Source organism: Nannospalax galili, unplaced genomic scaffold (assembly GCF_000622305.1).
Source record: "Nannospalax galili isolate Female #2095 unplaced genomic scaffold, S.galili_v1.0 scaffold1157, whole genome shotgun sequence".
In the NCBI taxonomy this organism is placed as follows: domain Eukaryota; kingdom Metazoa; phylum Chordata; class Mammalia; order Rodentia; family Spalacidae; genus Nannospalax; species Nannospalax galili.
Window position 1 is genome coordinate 1,395,850 of NW_008340118.1, and position 20,118 is coordinate 1,415,967.

General features: G+C 44.0%; 1 protein-coding gene across 5 annotated transcripts in view; it reads left to right on the plus strand.

Annotated features, from left to right (window-relative positions):
* Pde10a (phosphodiesterase 10A) overlaps window positions 1-20,118 on the plus strand; it is a 517,525-nt gene that overhangs the window by 356,390 nt on the left and 141,017 nt on the right. For 2 of the 5 annotated variants that reach the window (XM_029564532.1, XM_029564534.1), the window contains one exon: window positions 313-411. The exons of the other annotated variants lie outside the window; for them this stretch is intronic. In XM_029564532.1, coding sequence (XP_029420392.1) covers window positions 313-411 — 99 coding nt within the window. The remainder of the gene's footprint in view (window positions 1-312; window positions 412-20,118) is intronic. 5 annotated transcript variants of the gene reach the window in all.

Here is a 20,118-nt window from a genome sequence, read left to right on the forward strand (position 1 = left end):
ACTTAAATAGAACAGTAGGCAGGTTATAGGATTGGCAGCTAAAATAAAATGTAAATATTTTGTAACGACTCTTGGCTTTGGCTTCTGCTCTCAGAGCTTGCTGCAGCCCCAGCAGGCATCTTGTTCCTACAGGTCAGCTTTCAGCAACGTTTCCCATTTGCAGAGACTTTTGTGAGGTGTTTAACCTCACTTAGCCTCTGAAGCTTGTAGCTAGAATTTTGGAAGGCAAAAAATTAATTGTTCTTTCTTGGGAGACGTGGAAATTATGTCATTTTTTTTTTTCTAACAGTTCTTCCCTTTTACTTCATTCAGCCGGGCGTATAGGAAAACAACTGATTGATAATATTCAGAGAAACCGCCAGAACACTGCAGACACTTGTCAATGGCTCCAGTTGGGGAACCACAGCACAAGTGAGCATCTTTGGAGAAGGGAATGTTAAATACAGCACTCAATAGAATACATGCCGTAAGACTGATAGAACTTTATTTCTAAGAATTGTTGAGATGCTAGCAGTTCATTGCTGCTGTTTATAAAGCCTATAAATTATGAAACCATTTCCATGTATGGGATCTTCTCTAATTCTATGATCTGTGAAGATCAACTCACCTTGCTCGGGATACAGTCTCTCTCTTTTTAGGAGCTAGCCTGGTGTGCTGGATAGTTGTCAACTTGACACACCTGGGTAGAGGGAGCCTCAATAGGGGATTTGCCTCCATTGATCTGGCCTGTGGCCATGTCTGTGGAACATTTTCTTGATCCTTGAGTGATGTGGGTGGTACCACCCCTGGGCAGGTGGCCCTGTACTGTATAAGAAAGCAGGCTGAGCAGGGGCCAGGGGAGCAAGCCAGTAAGCAGCATTCCTCCATGGCCTGTGCTTCAGCTCCTGCCTCCAGGTTCCTGCCCTGGGCTCCTGATGAACTGTGACCCGGGAGATGTGAGCTGAATAAACCCTTTCCTCCCCAAGTTAGTATTGGTCAGTGTGTTTTGTCACAGAAATTGAAGGCAAACTAGGACACCTGGCCTTTGCACAGCTAGCCCCGAATCACTATGCTGAGTATGAAGTTTTACTTGATGAAATATGCAATGATTAGATTTTTTTCCATCAGTCTTGCTGCTGTTAATACAGTGAGGTAGTGAATTAAGGGAGAAATTCATTTACCCACTCAGGAACTCCATAGTAAACGTTTATAGCAAGAAATAGCATATCCCCCAAGACCTGAGCGCCTGAGGGACTTGTCTATTTTGCTTTCCTTTGACTTGCGAAGGCTGGGAAACGTGACTGTGGAATTTGAACTCCAGAGCTAGGTTTGGACTGTGGCTTTCTTCACTTGTTCTAACTCCTTTCTCCCCATTGATACCTGGAAAGGTTTGTGTTCTTCTCCCTTCCCTCCAGCCCCACCAGGTGCATCCTTTTACCTCTCACTATTTACCAGATGTCAATACCTCACAGTTTGTGTGTGAGGGAGAGGAAGCCTGCTTCCCTCATGGTTAAGAATCAGAAAAGACTGGGGTCCCATAGTCTTCCTTGGGGGCATGCATGCCTCCATGACCTTAACTCAAGCCCCACCTTTTAAAGGTTCCACCTCCAACCGCTCCAAGGGAGATCATGTCTTGACATACAAATGTTAGAAGATGGTCCATGTTTGCACAATAGCCATTCCGAGACTGACGTTTGTTATTAGCTCAGCGCATTTTCAAGGAAAACAAGGAGTGATGTAAGAAAACCAGGTAGGGGAGCCTTGACTGCCGAGCTCGGAGCCGACTGTCTCAGGATTTCCGCTCCAGGAAGTGAATTGACTTCCTGCAACTTTTCAATTTTCTAATTTAATTTTTAATTTTTTTTGTGTGTATCAGTGTATCACCCGCATGTATATAAGTGCACCCGTGTCCTGCAGTGCCCACGGAGGTTCAGAAGAGGGTGCAGATTCCCCTGGAACTGGAGTTACGAATGGCTGTTAGCTACCATGTAGGTATTGGGAGTCAAACCCGGGTCCTCTGCAAGAGCAGCCAGTGCTCCTAACTGCTTAGCCATCTCTCCAGCCCCTGAGACTTCGACTTCTGAAGTCACCTAACATTCTTATGAAAGGCTGCTAAAGCAGACAAAATCTGCAGTTGCTTCTTAGTGAGCTCCAGCACTGGCCTAATTTAGTGTTCTCTCTGTAACCGAGTTTCAAATAACTGTCACTTTCCCTTCTAGATGTTATTTAGTGTTTAACATTTAAAAAATAGTAATTTGAGTCTTTATGTGTGTTCGAGTGTGTGAATTTGGGCATGTGAGCCCCAACCACAATGTGCATGTGGAGGTCAGAGGGCGACCTCAGGTGCCTGTGCTTACTGTCCACCTTTTTTGAGGCATGGTCTCCGTTTTTCACCACCGTGTAGACCAGACTAGCTGGACTGTGAGTTTAGGAGCCTCTCCTGTCTCTGCCTCCCAGCTTACTGTAGGAACCCTGGGGTTTTGGATGTGTGCTACCATGTCTGGATTTTATGTGAGAACCAACCACGACCAGCTTTTATGTAAGAACCAGGATTTGAACTCGGGTCTTCACACTGCACTTTACAACTTCACACGACTTTATGACTTTGCACGAGCACTTTACACACTGAGATATTTTCTCATCCTGTTAGTAACTGTTTTAAGAAGAATTTTTCCTTCTTTCGGACCTTTTTGTAGGAAGAATCTATTGTGTTCTGGTGTGTGACTTTTTGTCAGACATGATCAGGGTCCTGAGGAAATGGGGAAATGGGAAAAATTACAGAGTTCTAGATTTCATTATTCTGGGAGGTGGAAGGTGACAACACATGTTGACTTTGGTGTCTGAATAAGAATTCCATTTAAAAGACAGTTTGGTTTATATAGCGACTGGGGAGGCGTGGACTACCTCCGTCGTTCTCAATGGTGATTATCACTGTGTTCCTCAATCTCCCCGTGTCAGTTTCATACTGTGACTGTAAAAAGTTTTATAAACTTTGTGGCTTAACACAAAGGCTTTTTCTCCCACAGTTCTGGAGGGCAGAAGTCTGAAATCAGGGTGTCTACATGGCTGTGCTGTGCTTGCAGACTAGGGGAGAGAGACTCTTCCAGCCTGGTGACTTCCAACTGTTCCTTGGCTCGTGGCGACACCACTTCAATCTCTCCTGGCCCTCACATTTTCTTCCTGTGTGTGTTTCAAAACTCTGCCTCTCTCTTACAAGACGGGATGTGATCCCATTTAGGGCCCACTGTGAATATCAAGGATAATGCCCAGTACTAAAGTCTTGACTGTTTGAAGTTGTTAATGTGCTCGAGAGAAAGTGTACCTCCCCACCCTCCTTTAAGATTTCCATGGGCTTTTTTGGCTGAATTCTAGGAACCAAGTTAATATAAGGCTGATAGAAGGAACATACATGCTTTATTAAATTTGCATGTAGATAAAGAGAAGATACAGAGAAGTGTGAAGAAATGACCAAAAGCAAGATCTTACTTTATTTTGCCATTTGAACAAAGAGCAATGCATTTGTGAAGGGCACTGGCAGAGGAGAATGTCTGCATGACGCGAAGATCTGGGCCTGTCACTCGGGTGTGGGGACATGGCGAAGAAGTTACTCCAGTGAGGATTTTTATATATTTATTTATTTACTCTTTTTATTTTATGTGTATGAGTGTATTGCCTGCATGTGTGTAAACGCACCTGTGTCATGTAGTGGTCATGGAGGTCAGAAGAGGGCATTGAATCCCCTGGAACTGGAGTTATAGACGGTTGTTAGCCACCATGTGGGTGCTGGGAATCTAACCTGGGTCCTCTGCAAGAGTAGTCAGTGCTTTTAACCACTGAGCCGCCTCTCCAGCCCTGAGATGGTACATTCTTAACTTCTCCACTAATCACATCGACAAAATTCCTTTACAGCTAGATCCATGCTTGCTCTGAGGGCACTCCATCAGTTAGGGTCACATATAAAACTGACCATCGCAGATCACCCCTTATTACTCTGACATTTTTACACATCTCTGTGGGCCACACCTAATCTCTACATAAAGACAGCAAGGACACAGTTCCATGTGACACATTGCAGCTAGCCTGCATACATCCCAGAATATGCCTATCGTTCCCCTGGAAGAAGATGCAAAAGTTGTTGATATATACCCCTTTTCTTAATATCTTATAGTTTAAATATGATGATGTGAAGTGAAATATTATTGTCTCAGCCCAAATGATTAGGGAATGTCCTAGTTTGTTCTTCATTGCTGTGACAAAACACTCTGACCACTACCAATAAACAAAAGGGTTTATTCAGCTTACATCTCCCAGGTTGTAGTTCATCAGGGAGCCCAAGGTCGGAACTCAGGGCAGGAATCTGGAAGCAGGAGCTGGAGCACAGGCCATGGAGAAACGCTGCTTACTGGCTTGCTCCCCTGGCCCCTGCTCAGCCTGCTTTCTTATACAACACAGGCCCACCTGCCCAGGTGTGGCACCACCCACAGTGGGCTGGGCCCTCCCACATCAAGAAGATGCCCTCAGACATGGCCACAGGCCAGTCCAATAGAGGCAATTCCCCGATTGAGGCTCCCTCAACCCAGGTGTGTCAAGTTGACACTAAAGCTATCCAGCACAGGGAAGAAAACGAATATGTGTGTGTATAATATTTATACACGTTATACTTAAATCCTTTTGTACACATCCACAACATGAGAAACAGTCAACAGTTATAATCACTGTCTCTTAGGTAGCTTCTCTTTTGCTGTGATAAAACACTCTGACCAAAACCAACTTGGGGAGGAAAAGGTTTATTTTATCTTACACTTTACAGTCCATCTTTGAGGGAAGTCGGCAAGGGCTCAAGGCAGGACCCTGGAGGCGGGAGCTGAAGCACAGACCACGGGGGATCACAACTGATTGGCTTGCTCCTCTGGCCCGTGCTCAGCCTGTTTTCTTATAGGACCCACCCGCCCAGGGGTGGCACCACCCACAGTGAGCTGGGCCCTCCCACATCACTCAACAATTAAGAAAATACCTACACATGTTCTTGGTCTTGGCTATGGGAGAAACACAACCATGCACTGGATGCTGGTTTAGGGCCTAGAGTCTCCCAGAGGATGTTCAATTTTCAAATGCCTTTTTCCTGTTCTGTCAGGTCGAGTGCTTCAGGATGATGAGGACAAGATTTGGCCAGTGAATTCCAGGATTGTCGGTCATAGTGCAGTGAATCCCTGACCAGAAGGAATGTTGTGTTGTGTAATGTGATGGTGGTGACGTTTAGAGCCCATTTGGACAACATGACATAAACTGTCCTCAGTATCTTTATCTTCTGCCAAATGAGGTGGTATCTTTTGGTGTCCAGGGTTTGATGTGGGTATTTCTTGGGAGATCATTTTTTTTAGCCCGTAATAGTAACTGATTAATTATAGACTGTTGAGAGGTTGGTGAGTTCAGGAGGCAGAAGATATGTGGTAAAGTGTGTAGGGTCTGAAGGCATGCCAACTGGAAACAGTTCGGGGCACTTATTACTATGTAGATATTGGTAAGTCGTAGTTTCTTAATCCTGTTTTCTCCTATTAAATAGGAATATCATCGTATCACAGGATTATTCTGAAGCTTAAACGTGATAGGAAATAATAATTAGAATAAATGAGGAAAATAAGGGAAGTAATTAGAATAGTGCCTGACACACAGTGGGCTTTCAACACATGCTGACTGAGCCTGCTGCAAGCAGTTGACTCACTGTGCACATCAAGTCCTTAGAGAGACCAGTACTTAGTAATGGTTAGTGCTGAGTGCCAACTTGTCAGGCTCTGAGTTACCAGGAGGCAGGCCCCCAGGCACACCTGTGCGAAATCACCAGGGTTAGGTTAGTTCAGGTGGAAAGACTCATCCGAAAAGCGAGTGGTCCAGTTCCCAGGGCTGCGGTCCTAGATGTCACACAAAAGAGAAAGGAAACTGAGCACCAGCTGTCATCTCTCGCTGGCGCCTGACTGTGGATGTGCTGTGACCAGCTGCCTCAGGCGTCCCTGCCGTGTGGCATGTTCCTTGAACCTGGGCGCCCCCTCACCTAGTTGTTTTTTTCCAGCGTGTTTTATCACAGCGACAGGAAAGCTCTATGTATATGTTGATATACAGTGGTGCAGCGTTTTGTTTGAACTTTGGAAAGTTAAATGAATCAGGTTTGGCCTTGGCTTATAACTGTAATCCCAGCAATGAGGAAATGAAGGCAAAGATGGTCATGAGTTCAAGACTAACCTGGGCAACGTAGTGAGCTCGAGGACTGCTGAGCTACCTGAGACCCTTGCCTTCAGCACCAAGTTAACTAAGTCACTCGCCATGTGAATTAACACTAGTAAGACACACTTTTGCGCTTTTGTGAGGGAATTTGGTTTAAGCAGGACTCTAAATACATGTATTTCAGTTTTAATATTTGAATGCATACAAATTTGAAAAGAGCAACTGAATAGAAGTTCAAGAGATGCAGAGTTCGCAGAGGTTCATCTCTACTTGTGATTGCAAGTCAAGCCAGTGAAAATCCCCAAAGAGTAAGACTTCGCTTCCCTGTGTTCCCATGACTCCTGAGTCTGTGTCTCCCTTTGGTGTATGATGACGTTAGGCCTTTGACTTGAGTCCAGCTTTTACACTTGGCACTCCTTTCTCAGCAATCTTTTGTTCAAATTGCATTTTTAAAAATTGTGCTTTTACTTTAAGTTAGAAGAATGTACTTTATTTGAAATGTGGTTCCTTAATCAACTTGTTGCTAAACTGACATGGGAATCCTGTGTACGATGACATAAAATGTGTCCTGTGTACGATGACATAAAATGTGGTTCCTTAATCAACTTGTTGCTAAACTGACATGGGAATCCTGTGTACGATGACATAAAATGTGTCTGCACACTCAAGACGTCCTCACCATAAAGTTTGTGTTTTCTCATTCGCTACTTTATTCTTTCGTTGTTGTTGTTTGGTTTTGATTTTTTTTTTCAAGACAGGGTCTCCCTGTAGCCCTGGCTGGCCTGGAACTTGCTATGTAGACCAGGCTGGACTCCAACTCACAGAGATCTGTCTGGCTGCCTCTGCCTCCCAAGTGCTGGGATTAAGGGCATGTACCACCACACTCGCCTATTACTTTATTCTTGTGTTAACTCTACATGATCACCTTTGCTGCAATTTGCTCATAGACTTTATGGCACGGTACTGTGTTTGTAACCACTACAGACGTCTGCTGTTATGGTGACATCTGCCTTAAGACATCAGCAGTTTTACTTCTGTATAGCACTTTATTTTTTTAAACATTCTCATAACTTATTTTTCGCAGAAGCCCTGAGAAGTGGGTAGGTTGAGCCCCCCAGTTCCCAGTCTTTATCTTCATTAGTCTTGTTTCCTTGCTTGAGTGAAAGAGAGGAGCTGTGTTTTTATCATCTTCTGGCTTCCAGTGTCTAGCAACAGAAATAGTTACATAATATGTAATTGGACAGTTGGATAGGGACATCCAAAAAAATCACCCACCACATGTAGAGACTTTCCTAAGCTTATGTGGCAAGTAAATGCAATAACTGTAATCAGAATCCGTGTCCTTGACTCCAGTGTTTCCTTTACACGTGAGATTAGTTTTGGACTATTTAAATACTTTGTGTCAAACAGCATAAATTCCCAGCCCAGGGAGGACTTAGCAGCTTTGTTAATCAGATTACAAAGCAAGATTTCATAAACCTAAAGAAACCTCATAAACCAAGGATAGCACATTGTTTTATTGTATGTTTGAAGCATCCCATCTCTCTTGGTTTTGGACACTACAGTAACAGCTGTAAACTGGGTAATTTCAACACATCTCACAGTCCTGGATGCTGGGAAGCCCAGGATCAGTCAGTTCCTGGTGAGGGCTCTTACCTGGGTTTGCAGATGGCTGCTTCCTCACTTTATAGAGTTGAGAGAGAAAGTCTTTAATCCCATAATGACCTAATTATCTCCCAAAGACCACTGTCCACCCCCAAATGTGTAATATTAGGGGTTATGGCCTCAGCATGTGGATTTTCATGGTACAGAGCCTCCAGCTCATGGCACTGCGAGAAAGTGTGATCATGTTCACACTAGTGTTAAGTGGGCCTTACTATTCTTAATATGGAAGCTTTAAATGAGCTATTTTTATTCTTATGAGGGGTAATGATGGGTTAGAACTGAAGACAATTGCCAAGTTTTCTTACTCCAAATTTCTCAACATAGTGTCAACATGGTGACTCTAGAAGGAAATTAGCGTTCATTTTTATCACCCATTTTTCCACCTTCATGTGCTATAATGTAACGTGACATGCTAATTTACTTCTCATTAGGTACTTACGCCATGTGCATAGCCACCCCAGCTTGAAAACCAGGGCCCATGGTCGTTCTCATGTACCGCTGGCCTGAACGTTCAGTCAGTTAATAAGCCTACCGGTTACGTCGCCTCAGAAACGCCTGTTTTCTTGTTTCTCTTCCATCACGTGTCTCCTTAGAAAGATGTTTCTTAAATGCATCCTCATCATCCTAAATGGGCATTAATTTTGGCTGTAAAATGAACTGTCCTCAGGAAAGTCAGATGCTTTAGAATTTCACAGTAAATTTGGAGTTGGAAATACAAGGGATCCCATCGTCGGGTCCCTTGAATGAGTGATGATACCAAGCTTATTCCTGTTTCATTTCTGCCTCTTAGTTAAGCTGCAGAGCCTCACCTGTTCCGTGTCCTGTGTTTTCTTATGTTGTGATCTCTTCTGGAAGCTTTCGAACCACCTCCTCAATTTTTTCATAAAAGACTCAGCTCTGGCATCACGTCTGATAATTGTCACATCCGTCCCTTCCCATGCCTTTGTCCTGATCCCCAGGACAATCTATGCAAACATTCAGTATTTATCAGGGGGCTGGAGACGTAGGACAGCAGTAGAGTGGACTTTTAGCATTCTCAATATCCTGCATTCAACAGTCACTAGCACCAAAAGAGAGAAACAAAATCACGTACTAGTTATGGACTAGACACTATTCTAGAAACAAAATCACGTACTAGTTATGGACTAGACACTATTCTAGAGGCTTTGGAATTAAATTAGTGAATGAAAGAATTCTCACTGATATATTTTAGACATCCCAGTAAGAGAAACTAAAAGAAAATTAATAAGAAAATGCAGGCTATTAGAAAGTTATTGAAAACCATAGGGAAAAGGTACGAACAACAGTCATGCAGATTGGAACTTGGGTACTGGCAGATGCTGGTGCTCAACACTGTATCACCTCATTAGGGTGACATTTTGAGGGGGCAGCATTCTTCTCTGTAGGTTTCTGAAAATGTCATTATTCCAGGCATAGGTAAGCAGCCTGCATGCCTGGTCTGTTTGAGAAAGTCAGGTCATGAAGGGTGGGTCACATAAAGCTTTGCAGATGGTCATAAGGGCTTTTCCTTTTACTGTATGTATCTGGGGTGTGTCATATACTTTGAGCAGATGAGAGGACTTGTGCTTTGGTAGTTTGAGGCCAGATTACAAGTAAATTGTAGGCTACCCAGTTAGGAAGCTATTCTAGTACCCAATAATGATGAGGTGATGGCACATTACTTACCCAGTTAGGAAGCTGTTCCAATACCCAATAATGACGAGGTGATGACTTGAGTGAGGGTGTTGACAGGTAGAAGGTGAGATGTGCTCAGATTCTGGATGTTTCACTCCTACAAAATGGCACTTTCTGATGGTATAGCTACAAAGTATGAGGGAGAAGTCAAGGATAACTGTGGAATCACCACTTCCTCCCCCTAATCTATGTACCTGAGTGGCCACCAGTCTTGTCAATCTTCCACTCAAATCCCACCTTCCCATTACCCCACTGTGTGCCAGCTGCATTGCCACAGTAAGAAGCTGGTAATCTTGGCTTCATCGTTTTTTTCTGTAGGAATAAAGATCTTTCTGAAATGTTAATCTTCTTATAATCATCTTAATGTTAAATTTTCAGTGTGTTTCCAGTTGTGGCCATATTAAACAGTCCAGAGTCACAGCATGGCAGGACAGACAGTAACCTTAAACTGCCTCCTTCATACTTCAGCTTTATCTCCCACCTCCACTACATGCACTCGATCACCTCTTGTTTCTGAATTTCTTAAGGGTTACTCCTTCATGGCACCCTGGGTGTCCTGTGCTGTTGGTTTTGTCTGGGGCATCCTTCCCATCTCATCCGTTAGTGCATCACAAGGCCAGATGGTGCGTGCATTTGTCAGGGAGAGCCTGCTCTGGCCTTCACTGATGTGTCACCTGTGCTGATGCTTTTATTTTCCTTCCGTCCCGGTGCTGGTGCTGAGCTGTCAGGTTTCACTCCCCGTGGTCTCTGTCTGACTGCTGGGAACACTTTTAGGGTACAGCAGTGATGGTGTTTTCCCATCTTCCAATACAAATCTGGCACACACCTGGCTGAGGCAGAAGTGAGAAGACACTCACTGGACACAGAGACTTTGTATTATCCCCTGGAGAACAAGAATGGAAGACATGCCTGTGGACCTGTCCGTGTGGTTGTCATGGAGAACTGAGGGCCACAGGAGCAGGAAGTCTGGCAGAAGGGCTGGATCACGCAGGGTCCGTCCCGAGTTTTCACTTTGTTCTGAAACAATGAAGAGCTACAGATACTCAAAAATCTGAACACCCCAAACAGATGATTGCCCTTGATATACTTTGCTCCTAGCCTACTAAATCTGTAGAAAAGAGAGTCTGGAAGGTCAAGGATGCTTCTAGATTCTTGTGGGGAAGGGAGAGATGGCACTGTTCCATTAAAAAAATCATTTTAAGTTTTTAAAATACTTAATTATCTTTATTTTGTGTATGAGTGTATTGTATTGCCTGCACGTGTGTAAGTGCACCTATGTTGTGCAATGCCCACAAAGGTCAGAGGTGGGCGACAGATCCTCTTAGAACTGTTGCTATGGATGGTTGTTAGCTGCCATGTGGGTGCTGGGAATCGAACCCGAGTCCTCTGCAAGAGCAGCCAGTGCCCTTAACTGCTGAGCTGTCCCTCCAGACCCCCTTGTTTTAAGTTTTACAATACAGAGCAACAAAAAGATTCAGTGAGGTGAGCTAAAAGGCTGTCACAGGCTGTTGGGGCTTGCCTGGCATAGGACAGAGTACTTAGCTAGCTCCTCAGCAGCCAGAAGATTCCAGTGCTCTGAGTGGTGTTTAGCAATGGCAGAAAGTGAGCAGGAAGCAGGCAACCAGTGTTTCCAGTGATGTCCCCGGAAGTGGCTCCATCCCTCTGTGGTATGCGGGTGGAGGCCACAGAGAGCTTCTCAGGAAGTTGGAACCACTAGGATGTAGGACTTGAGCCTAGGGCTTAAAGCCCTGTCTTGTTAGGTGTGTTTGATGGTGTTGAGTATGAATAGATATCTCAGGGCAGGGTTCATGGTCCGCTCCCCTGGGACAGCCAACCCTGTGGTGGAAAGCTTGGGGTAGTTTCCTGGGGTCACCATGAGAACAGGGGGCCAGTCCTCTTGGTGATGGTGTGGTGTGTGTTGGTGACAGCACTGTCCTTCCTGCTCCCCGATGTGCTGAGGCCACAAAGACTTTTCAGTCACTTGGACATGAAGTGTGGGTGTGGGATGACTGTCTGCTCTTCAGGGTGTAAGACCAGGGGGACTTTGAGCTGTGTGTGACACCAGGGACTTCCTGTTTAGACTCTGGGCCTCTCTCCATCAGAGGAATGTGAAGATAGATGAATCAGAAGACCCCCTGTCAAAGACCCCTTGAGGGAGAAGGGTGTGCCCTGTTGCATAGGGCTGGGCACCAGTAGAGGAAATGTGGGTTCTGGTTGCTTAAACTATAAGGACACTTGAGGTGTAGGGCAATTCAGGAGAGTCTCAGTGAGTCACATCAGTCAGGAGTCACTTTATCCTTTCCCATTCAGCTAATTGGCCGCTTTGCTGGTGGGAATAGAGGCAGTTTGACTGTAGACTTGCTATGTACATTGGAAGAAGAATGGATTTTTCTGTACCATGTCTCAACGGCTTACAGGGAAATTAGGGTATTAATATACTTGATTTAGCTAACCAGGGTTGATTCAGAGCTAGAGGTGACCTTTCCTGAGCAGAGGAAATGATGGTGTGCAGGGTTCTGACAAAGATCTGTAACGGGGCATAGAAAACGCTAACAAGGGTTCAGACAGAGTTTGGACTCGACACCAGACAGAGTTTGGACTCAAGTCGGTTGTCATTTGCATGTAGAGAGGGTGTGTTGGAGGATGGAGGGATATGTCACTCCGGTGGGGTGATTTCAGTAGAGACGGGGTGCTGAGAATTATCTGACAGTTATTTGATTTTGTGTATTTTGTTTAGAAGCTAATGGTATAGATGTTACAGTCACCCACAGAGATGTTACAGTTGAAGACATGGGGGTGAGAAGACTTTGAAGGAAAAGAAGGTAGAATGGGGTTAGACGAGAGAAAATCTCAACATGTAACAGGTGAGTTGGGGGCATGAGCCAGCAGAAGACATTTAGAAGGGAGGATCAGGGAGACAGGAAGCACATTAGTGCATTAATTCTAAGTTTTATTCTGCCAGTTTGTTAAAATTAGCAATTGACTAAAACCTGTTGCGTTCAGACATTGAGTTGTTTCGGTACCAAACCCGCGACCTCCCACAGGGTATCATTGGTGAGATTTGCTGTATTCAAAGCTTTGCATTGTTCTGGATGGCTTAGACTTTGTTAAAATTTTGGGGGATTTCTGTGAAGTTTCATTTTATTTTCTATAGCCTAGTTGATCGGCTTAAGAATGTGTTTGCTTTCGAAAAGTTATCTGGCTAACGAATCAGCCTTATTGTTTTGTAGTGTAGGAGAAACTTTCCTGAAAGAGGTTAGGTAGGAATATCTGATAATTTTGAGACTCGAAAGGATGAAGATGAGATAATCAGTCCTAAAACTGAGTTTGACCTTGTAAATTAGGGGATGATTGGGTTATTCAAAAGTGAGTGATTTCAATATAGTCCTGCAGGGTTGAAATCATAGGGTGATGACTAAGGAATCAATTCGAATTAATTTTATATATTTATATATGTTTCGTATATAAACATGTACATGTATGTATTAAAGCAAGTGTTAGGAAGCTCTTTGGTGGTAAATGAAAGAAAAATCAACATGATGGGTTTTCCGGGTTGAAGGAAGTGTTGTCATGAATAGCGCTATTTCGGGATTGGCGTGAGAAGCAGGGTAATGACCCAGCGAAGAAAGCAGAGCTGGAAACAAGAGGGACCAGCGGAGCTGAGAGGGATGGAAAGCGGGTAGAGGTTCAGAGGGTCGCTGAAGGGTAAGGATGGAGCCTCTTTCTCAGGAAACAGAAGGTCATGTGTCAGGGGATAACGATGTGTCTGGATGCTCGAGCAGTGGGACAGGGATCAGGACAGAGGCCTCCGGGGGAAGTGGAGAGCTTGCAGGACTGCGGTTTTCTCTAACAAATTTAAAATGTCAGTGAGGAGTTTTGAGGTGGTTGTGTTAACCTCCTGCTGGTTTTAAACTAAGAATTCTGTGAGGCTCCCTACAGTGACCTTGCAACAGAGCAAAGACCTCCAGACCTACCAGGGAGGTGAAGCTAATTCAGATGGTAGAGAAATGAGGTAGAGAGGGACTGAAGTGTGGGGTGGAGATCGAAGGAGAGAGGATGGTGTGGTCTGGGAGGATCAGAACAGTTCCTCACTTCCTCCTAATTTGTAACAGCTGACCTTCAACCTATCTAGAGGTATAGCTGGATGCAAATATTAAAAGTATTTATTCTAATTTAACAGTTAAACATGAAGGAATAGTAACTAATAGTTTCTTTGTTTTAGCAGAAATATTTATGAGCTGTGTGACCAGGATAACGATATGGTTGTGAGGTATAACATTTTGAAATCATTGTAAATCATGATATAAATGTACTGTTGTTTTCAATAGCTATGCCAGATACAGTGTTAGCTACTAAAAATAATCTCAGTGTTACTCAAAGTACACATTTATTGAATTGGCAGACTTTGTTTTCATTTAACAAGATGTTTCTCTAAATATTTAAATTTGGTTTTAAAGTAAGCCTGGCTACTTAGAGGCAAAGGCATAGAGACCACAAGTTCAAGACCTGCCTGGGTTATAGAGTGAGCTCTGAGTTAGCCTAGGCAACTTTGTAAACTGTTATCTCAAAATAAAGAGTAGAGGAAATAAAGGGGAGCCGGGACCCTAACTTAGTGATGGAGTGCTCCCCATCTCTGGGTTCAGTTCCCAATCTCTTCTCAACCCTAACCCTAAGTAAAGACTGAATAAAGATCTTTTTTAAATACAAGGATTGGTTTTCTTAACTTTTAGTTATTTATTTTTACTTAGACCCCTTTTTTCTCAGGAAACTTTCTTTGAATTCCTTCATCCTTGTTTGAGTGACATGACTATGTGAGCCACATTTGATGCAGTGTGACTCCTCATCTTTCCCTGTGTTTGGAGGGATGGACTTGGGCCAGCTTTTGAAAGCACTTTTAATCTTGTTTCCAACCCTCCAGCACCCTTTCAACAAAGCTAATGTTATATGCAGTTTTTCTAATAAATTTTTTTTCTTTTAACCCTTCTAAATGAAATTAATGGAATCACTGTTCTAGAAGCTGTTGTTAGACATAGCCAGATCACTCTTCAAACAAAAGCTCTCTCAAGGTTGGGTTTAAGGGCAGGGACTGTCGTATAATTAAAGTCATGTTGGATAGTTTGACTTACTAAGTTGCTGAGACCTGTTCAGAGCATAACTTTAGCCTACAGCCCCGCAGTCCCACACCTCCTTCCCCAGGGCTCTCACCAGGATTGTGGAAGGGCCAGACACTATCAGCTGATAAGATAAGAAACACATGGTTCTTTGCCATAAGCCCGGGGTCCCTCCCTGCCCTGCTGACGCACACAGTCCTCCCCTGATGTCAAAGGGCTGATAAGTAGCCTCTTGGCTTCATTCCTGAGTGCTGTGCCAGAGTTGGGAAAAGACTCTTTGTATGAGAAGGCGGCTGTATTGAGGCAGTTTTTTGTTGTTGTTTTTTTTTTAAAGTATTGCTTTTCTTGACTGTAGGCCAGAGTCCTGTCTATTTTAATGGTCTAGTATTATTTCTGAATTATTTGGCAGAAATAATATTAGCAAAGCAAATTCAGTATACACAGCATTCTGTGGCTTGTCACACTTGTAAGACTTCACATTTGTTATTTTGTTGGTGAGAAAATAAGTGTGATAAAGTTGATGAAAAGGATGGTTTGGAAGGTCTCTTCTAAACAAATGGTTACTCTGTGCTATTTACCTTCATCCTCAAAAATCTGGGAGGAGAGGGCCCAACTGACTGCAGCCCAGTCTCGTTTCTGATGCCGTTAGACAGCTGATTATCTGCTTAGCTTAATGTACTTACTGGCATTCCTACTGAAAGATATTAGGTTCCTGGGACTGAACTGTTCTAAACTGGTGGTAATCTGCTGCTTCTTAAAGCCAAAGTTATTTATACATGAAAGTATACTCTGCTACCAAATTCTCAGGATAAGGTGAAGTCTGGGTGGGGTGTCATCAGGTGAATTCCTGTTGGGCCATTCAGTGCTCATCTTGACATTTCTACACCTGTCATTTTATAGTCACCTTGGTAGGAAGGGAACACAAGGTGAGTGGATTAGAATGAAAGATCTAGACAGCTGACCCCTGTATCAGAATTACTAGTTGCTAATTACAGCAGCTCAGGTTGGTGAAACTTTCTCTTTTCTCAGTATCCACTAAACATTGTTTAAAAATACACAGGGGTTGAATGAAGTTGGGGATAGGAATCGTGGTAACAGTAAGAAGTCATTACTGTTTAGAACCCTAGAGGATGGTGGAATGCGTATTTCAAAAATGACAAAGGCAACAATGTTAATATCTTTATTTTTGTTGGAGATACACCTTGGGAATTTGAGAATGTAGAAATGCTGTTGAATTTGCAAAGCACTTCCTTTGAGTTGCAGTGTTCCGGTGTGGCCTCTAAGTACAAATCAGTTCTTTACACTTATGTGTTAGTAATCGATGGCATTTACTGAAGACTGTTTTAAACAGTTTTCATCTATGATATTTAATCCTTAAAACAACCACATGATGCATAACTATTAATGTTCTTGTTTTCCAGCTGAGGAATTTGGGACACAGCAACGGTTGCTAACTTGCCTTGTAGTTCAGTAAATGGTGGAGACCCTGATCATCTGTCTTCACAGTTAGAATTTTATGCTGTGCATTTATGGTATTAGAGTGACCAGAAAATTAATCCTCCATTCTTTACTGGTTGTTAACACACTATTATTAAGTCTTGGGAGGGAGGGAACTGGAATTTCAGAACTAATGGGCAACGATCAGGAAAGTCTCAGGAAATGGTGTTTCTGTTTAAGCCTCTCCTTGATACATAAAGTTTAAAGGACCCAGTTCTTCCCTGCTTTGTGGCTTCTGCTGAGTGAGTTCTCATGGGTCCTGTGCAAAACTCAGATGCTTCTATTTCTGTTTCTTGACTTTCCTGGTCACCAAGTGGAATTTGTCTCCCTGACTTGCTGTTTATGGTGGAGGGGAGGTGTTTGACGGCAGTGTGGAGGACTGTGGAGGGAATGGTCTGTATCGGGAGCTAATTGATCATAACTTCGTTGTGGCCTGACTGTGGGTTACAAGGAAATACTGGAAGACCAACTGGAAGCAAACACCTTGGAATTGTGTGCATGCAAAAACCGAACCTATTGGAAGAAGGTAGTAATGGCCTAGAATTAGGAGAGCCATTTGTAATTTGTTTTAGTAAGTTCAGGAAAAAAATCACATTAGCATTATAGTAAATTCTGACAAAGCAACAGCGATTCATGTTTAAAAAACATCAGCAACAGCAAAAACCCCAAACCCCAAACCGGGTGAGATGGCTTAGCAGGCCAGAGAACTCGCTGTGTAAGCTGATGCCCTGAATTCAGTCCCCATCGCACTGTGGAAGGAGAACAGCAACTCCCAGGGAACGGCCGCCCTCTGATCTTTACGTGCTCACAGTGGCATGTCATACACCTGTTATCATCATACACATCACACACAAACGCACACATTCACTAATAATCAAAACAAAACTAAACCGTTTACTCCAGCCAACTAAGTAGATATTTCCCCAAGATGAATATGGAGGATCAATCTGTAATCAGTACCTACAATTCATACAGAAATGGGAAGGTTCAGGAAGTAGGCTGGAATAGCCCATAAATGAGAATTTTGTTATAGTGTTCGAACACTGTAGTCTTAGATTCGGTGTTTCAGAATCAGATCAGGTTGATGGTTTTAGGTCTGTGTTTGCCGATGTTTTACATAGTACAGCCCAGTCATTAGGAAGTTCATTCTGGACGCTAAGGGGAGGGCTCGGTGGGACTGAGGACTGGAGGACTGGAGTTCGAACCCCCAGCATGAATGTAAATGCTGGCAGGTGTGGTGGCTTGCCTGTAAGGTAGCACTTCGGAGGTGGATTTGGGTTCCCCGGAGCGAGCTAGCTGGCCGAACTGGCAAGCTCTAGCCTGAGATTTCCTTCATCACTGTATATGTAGGACACTGTCTGCCTCTGGTCTCCACAGACATGTAGCACACCCACACATACATACATGCTCATACACGTGAATATGTATACACACATGCACATAGCAGGCTTATACAAGCAAATCGTTCATTGTGCCTTTCGAAACAGTGTTAGCACGTAAGTATTTGGAGACAAGGAGGCCTTCTGTCCGGTCGGAGTGTGTCCTGATGACACTGCTTGCTAACTGATGCTCCCCGATCTTAAAGCCAATCTGAGCTTTACACTTCAGTTTCTGTTGTTACCTTTCATGGCTGTTCTGTGTTTGAAACAAGTCATTTCTGTGTAGCTCACATAGAAAAGCTCCTGATCTTTCCTCCTCTCCAGAAAACAAGGCTTCCGTCGTTTCCCTTTACTCAGAGTGAAAGGCAAGCGTGCTTTAATGCGACTGCTCTCAACGTGGCTTTTCCTTCCTTTCTCAGTGTTGACCCCCGACCCCCATCCCGAGCATCCCAGCCTGGAGAAGAGATGCCTGGAGAGCATGGGGTAGCGTTTCCTGTAGGGTCTTTCCTCGCTTAAAGCAGTGTAGACAAGATTGGGAATTGGGAAGGTGTCTGAGTAAGACAAGGAAAGCTCTAACAGAGCGAAGTGGTTGAGTGAGGGCTGTGTCTCCCTAGCGGAAGAGCACTCCCCGCAGAAGTGGGACTGGACGCACAGGGAGCTTTGAAAAGCAGAAGTCAGCTTTGAGTTTAGGAATGTTACAAGTAGAAAGGGTGACAGAAAAAGCCGAAAGCCGATGCCCCATGTATAGTCACGTCTCTGGGTCACATGAGAGGCGGGTTTGCTGGCCACAGTGGAGCAGAGGAACAATATGCAGGGGCGGAGGAATTTCAGCAGGACCCAGGTGACAGCCAGGCGTGGGGCCCGGGGTGGGCCGGGCTCCTGGCCTCCACCACCACTGAAGCAACTTCGGTGGTTTGTCACCGGAGTCTAAACTCCCAGTCCAGTTAGAGGGCTTGATATGTAGGATGGAAGGTTTGTTCCCGTGTGCCTATGCTGAAAGGATTCCTATTAATGAAACATCTTATGCTGAGCAAACTAATCTTAAAACAAGTCTGCACATTGGATTCTGTGTTTACAGTAAACTTATTGCTGAATTCTTTTATAAAGTAAAGGAACTTTTAAAAAAGTTTTGAGTGTTACGCCTGCATGTGTGTAAGTACATCTGTGTCGTGAAATGTCCACAGAGGTCAGAAGTGGGTGTTGGATCCCCTGGAACTGGAGTTACAGACTGTTGTTAGCCACCATGTGGGTGCTGGGATTCGAACCCAGGTCCTCTGCAAGAAGAGTCGTTGCTCTTAACCCTGAACCACCTCTCCAGCCCCTAGTAAAGGAACTTCTTAAAAATCACATAATCACTGTTCTTTTAGGCAGGTTAGGGTGTTTCCCCCTGGATTTGCCCAGCTAGGCTTTCTACAGGATTTAGTTGGGAAGATAAACCCAGATATCATTCAACTGAAGGAATAAACCTGACAAAGAAGGTGGGAGTGGGGGGCAGTGGGTCTTTCCTTCTGTTTGTGTTTTGAGTTTAATGATCATAAGACCCCAGCAGATGGCAGTTGTGTCACCTTCAAGCAGAAGATAAAACTGAAGCCCATCGTTAAAAGTGTATCCAGTTGTCACATTTAGAGCCGTTCTGTTTTCATTCTTTTTATTTTTTTGGTTCCAGCTTGACTCCAAATATTTATCAACAGTCATATATGCATGTTGGTTTTATCTTTGTTTTTTTGTATTTTATTTTATTTTATGTGTACGAGTGTGCACCCGTGTTGTGCAATGCTGTGGAGGTCAGAAGAGGGCTTCGGATTCCCCTGGAACTGGAGTTAAGGACGGTTCATAGCCACCATGTGGGTGCTGGGAATTGAACCCAAGTCCTCTGTAAGAGCAGTCGGTGCTCTTAACAGCTGAGCCATCTCTTAACCCTGGTTTTGTTTTTTTTTTTTTAAAGCAGCTATTACTAGGAACAAAAACCAGAGGCTTTAAAGTGGAGAGCACTGCTAGGCCTGAAGGAAAGTGTACTAGGCTAAGTACCCCCACAGGAAAGGTACGTTATGTCCTAAATCTGTAACTGTGAGTGTGGCCTGTTTGGATCTTTGCAGATGTGACTAAGGTGCAGTCTTCAGCTGAGGTTTCTCTGGGTCACCTCTGTGGGCACTAAATCCAAGGACAATGTCCTTCTGAGAGAGACAGCAGACTGAACCTCAGGGGGACAGGACATGATGCCAGGGCAGGAACTGAGTTCCCTCAGAGCCCCCAGAGCTGTGAGACAATGATTTCTGTTGTTTTCAGCCAGGCAGTGAGTGGTAATTCGTTATGGCAACCACAGGAAACAGAGTAATTGCTCATTCTGAGCCCTGCTGTGATGGGCCTACAAACCTGGATGGACTCTTCACTCTGCGGGTGACTGCTCTGTATTCCTGGTCAGGTCAGTTTGTGATGAGATCGAAGTCTTTCCAGTTTAAGGGGATTAAGGTAACAGCCCTAACCTATCTTGAGGATTTGTTATAATCTCATGTGATAACATAGTAGCAACATCGTAAAGCTGTGAAGAAATATTACTAAAACTTGCTCTATAT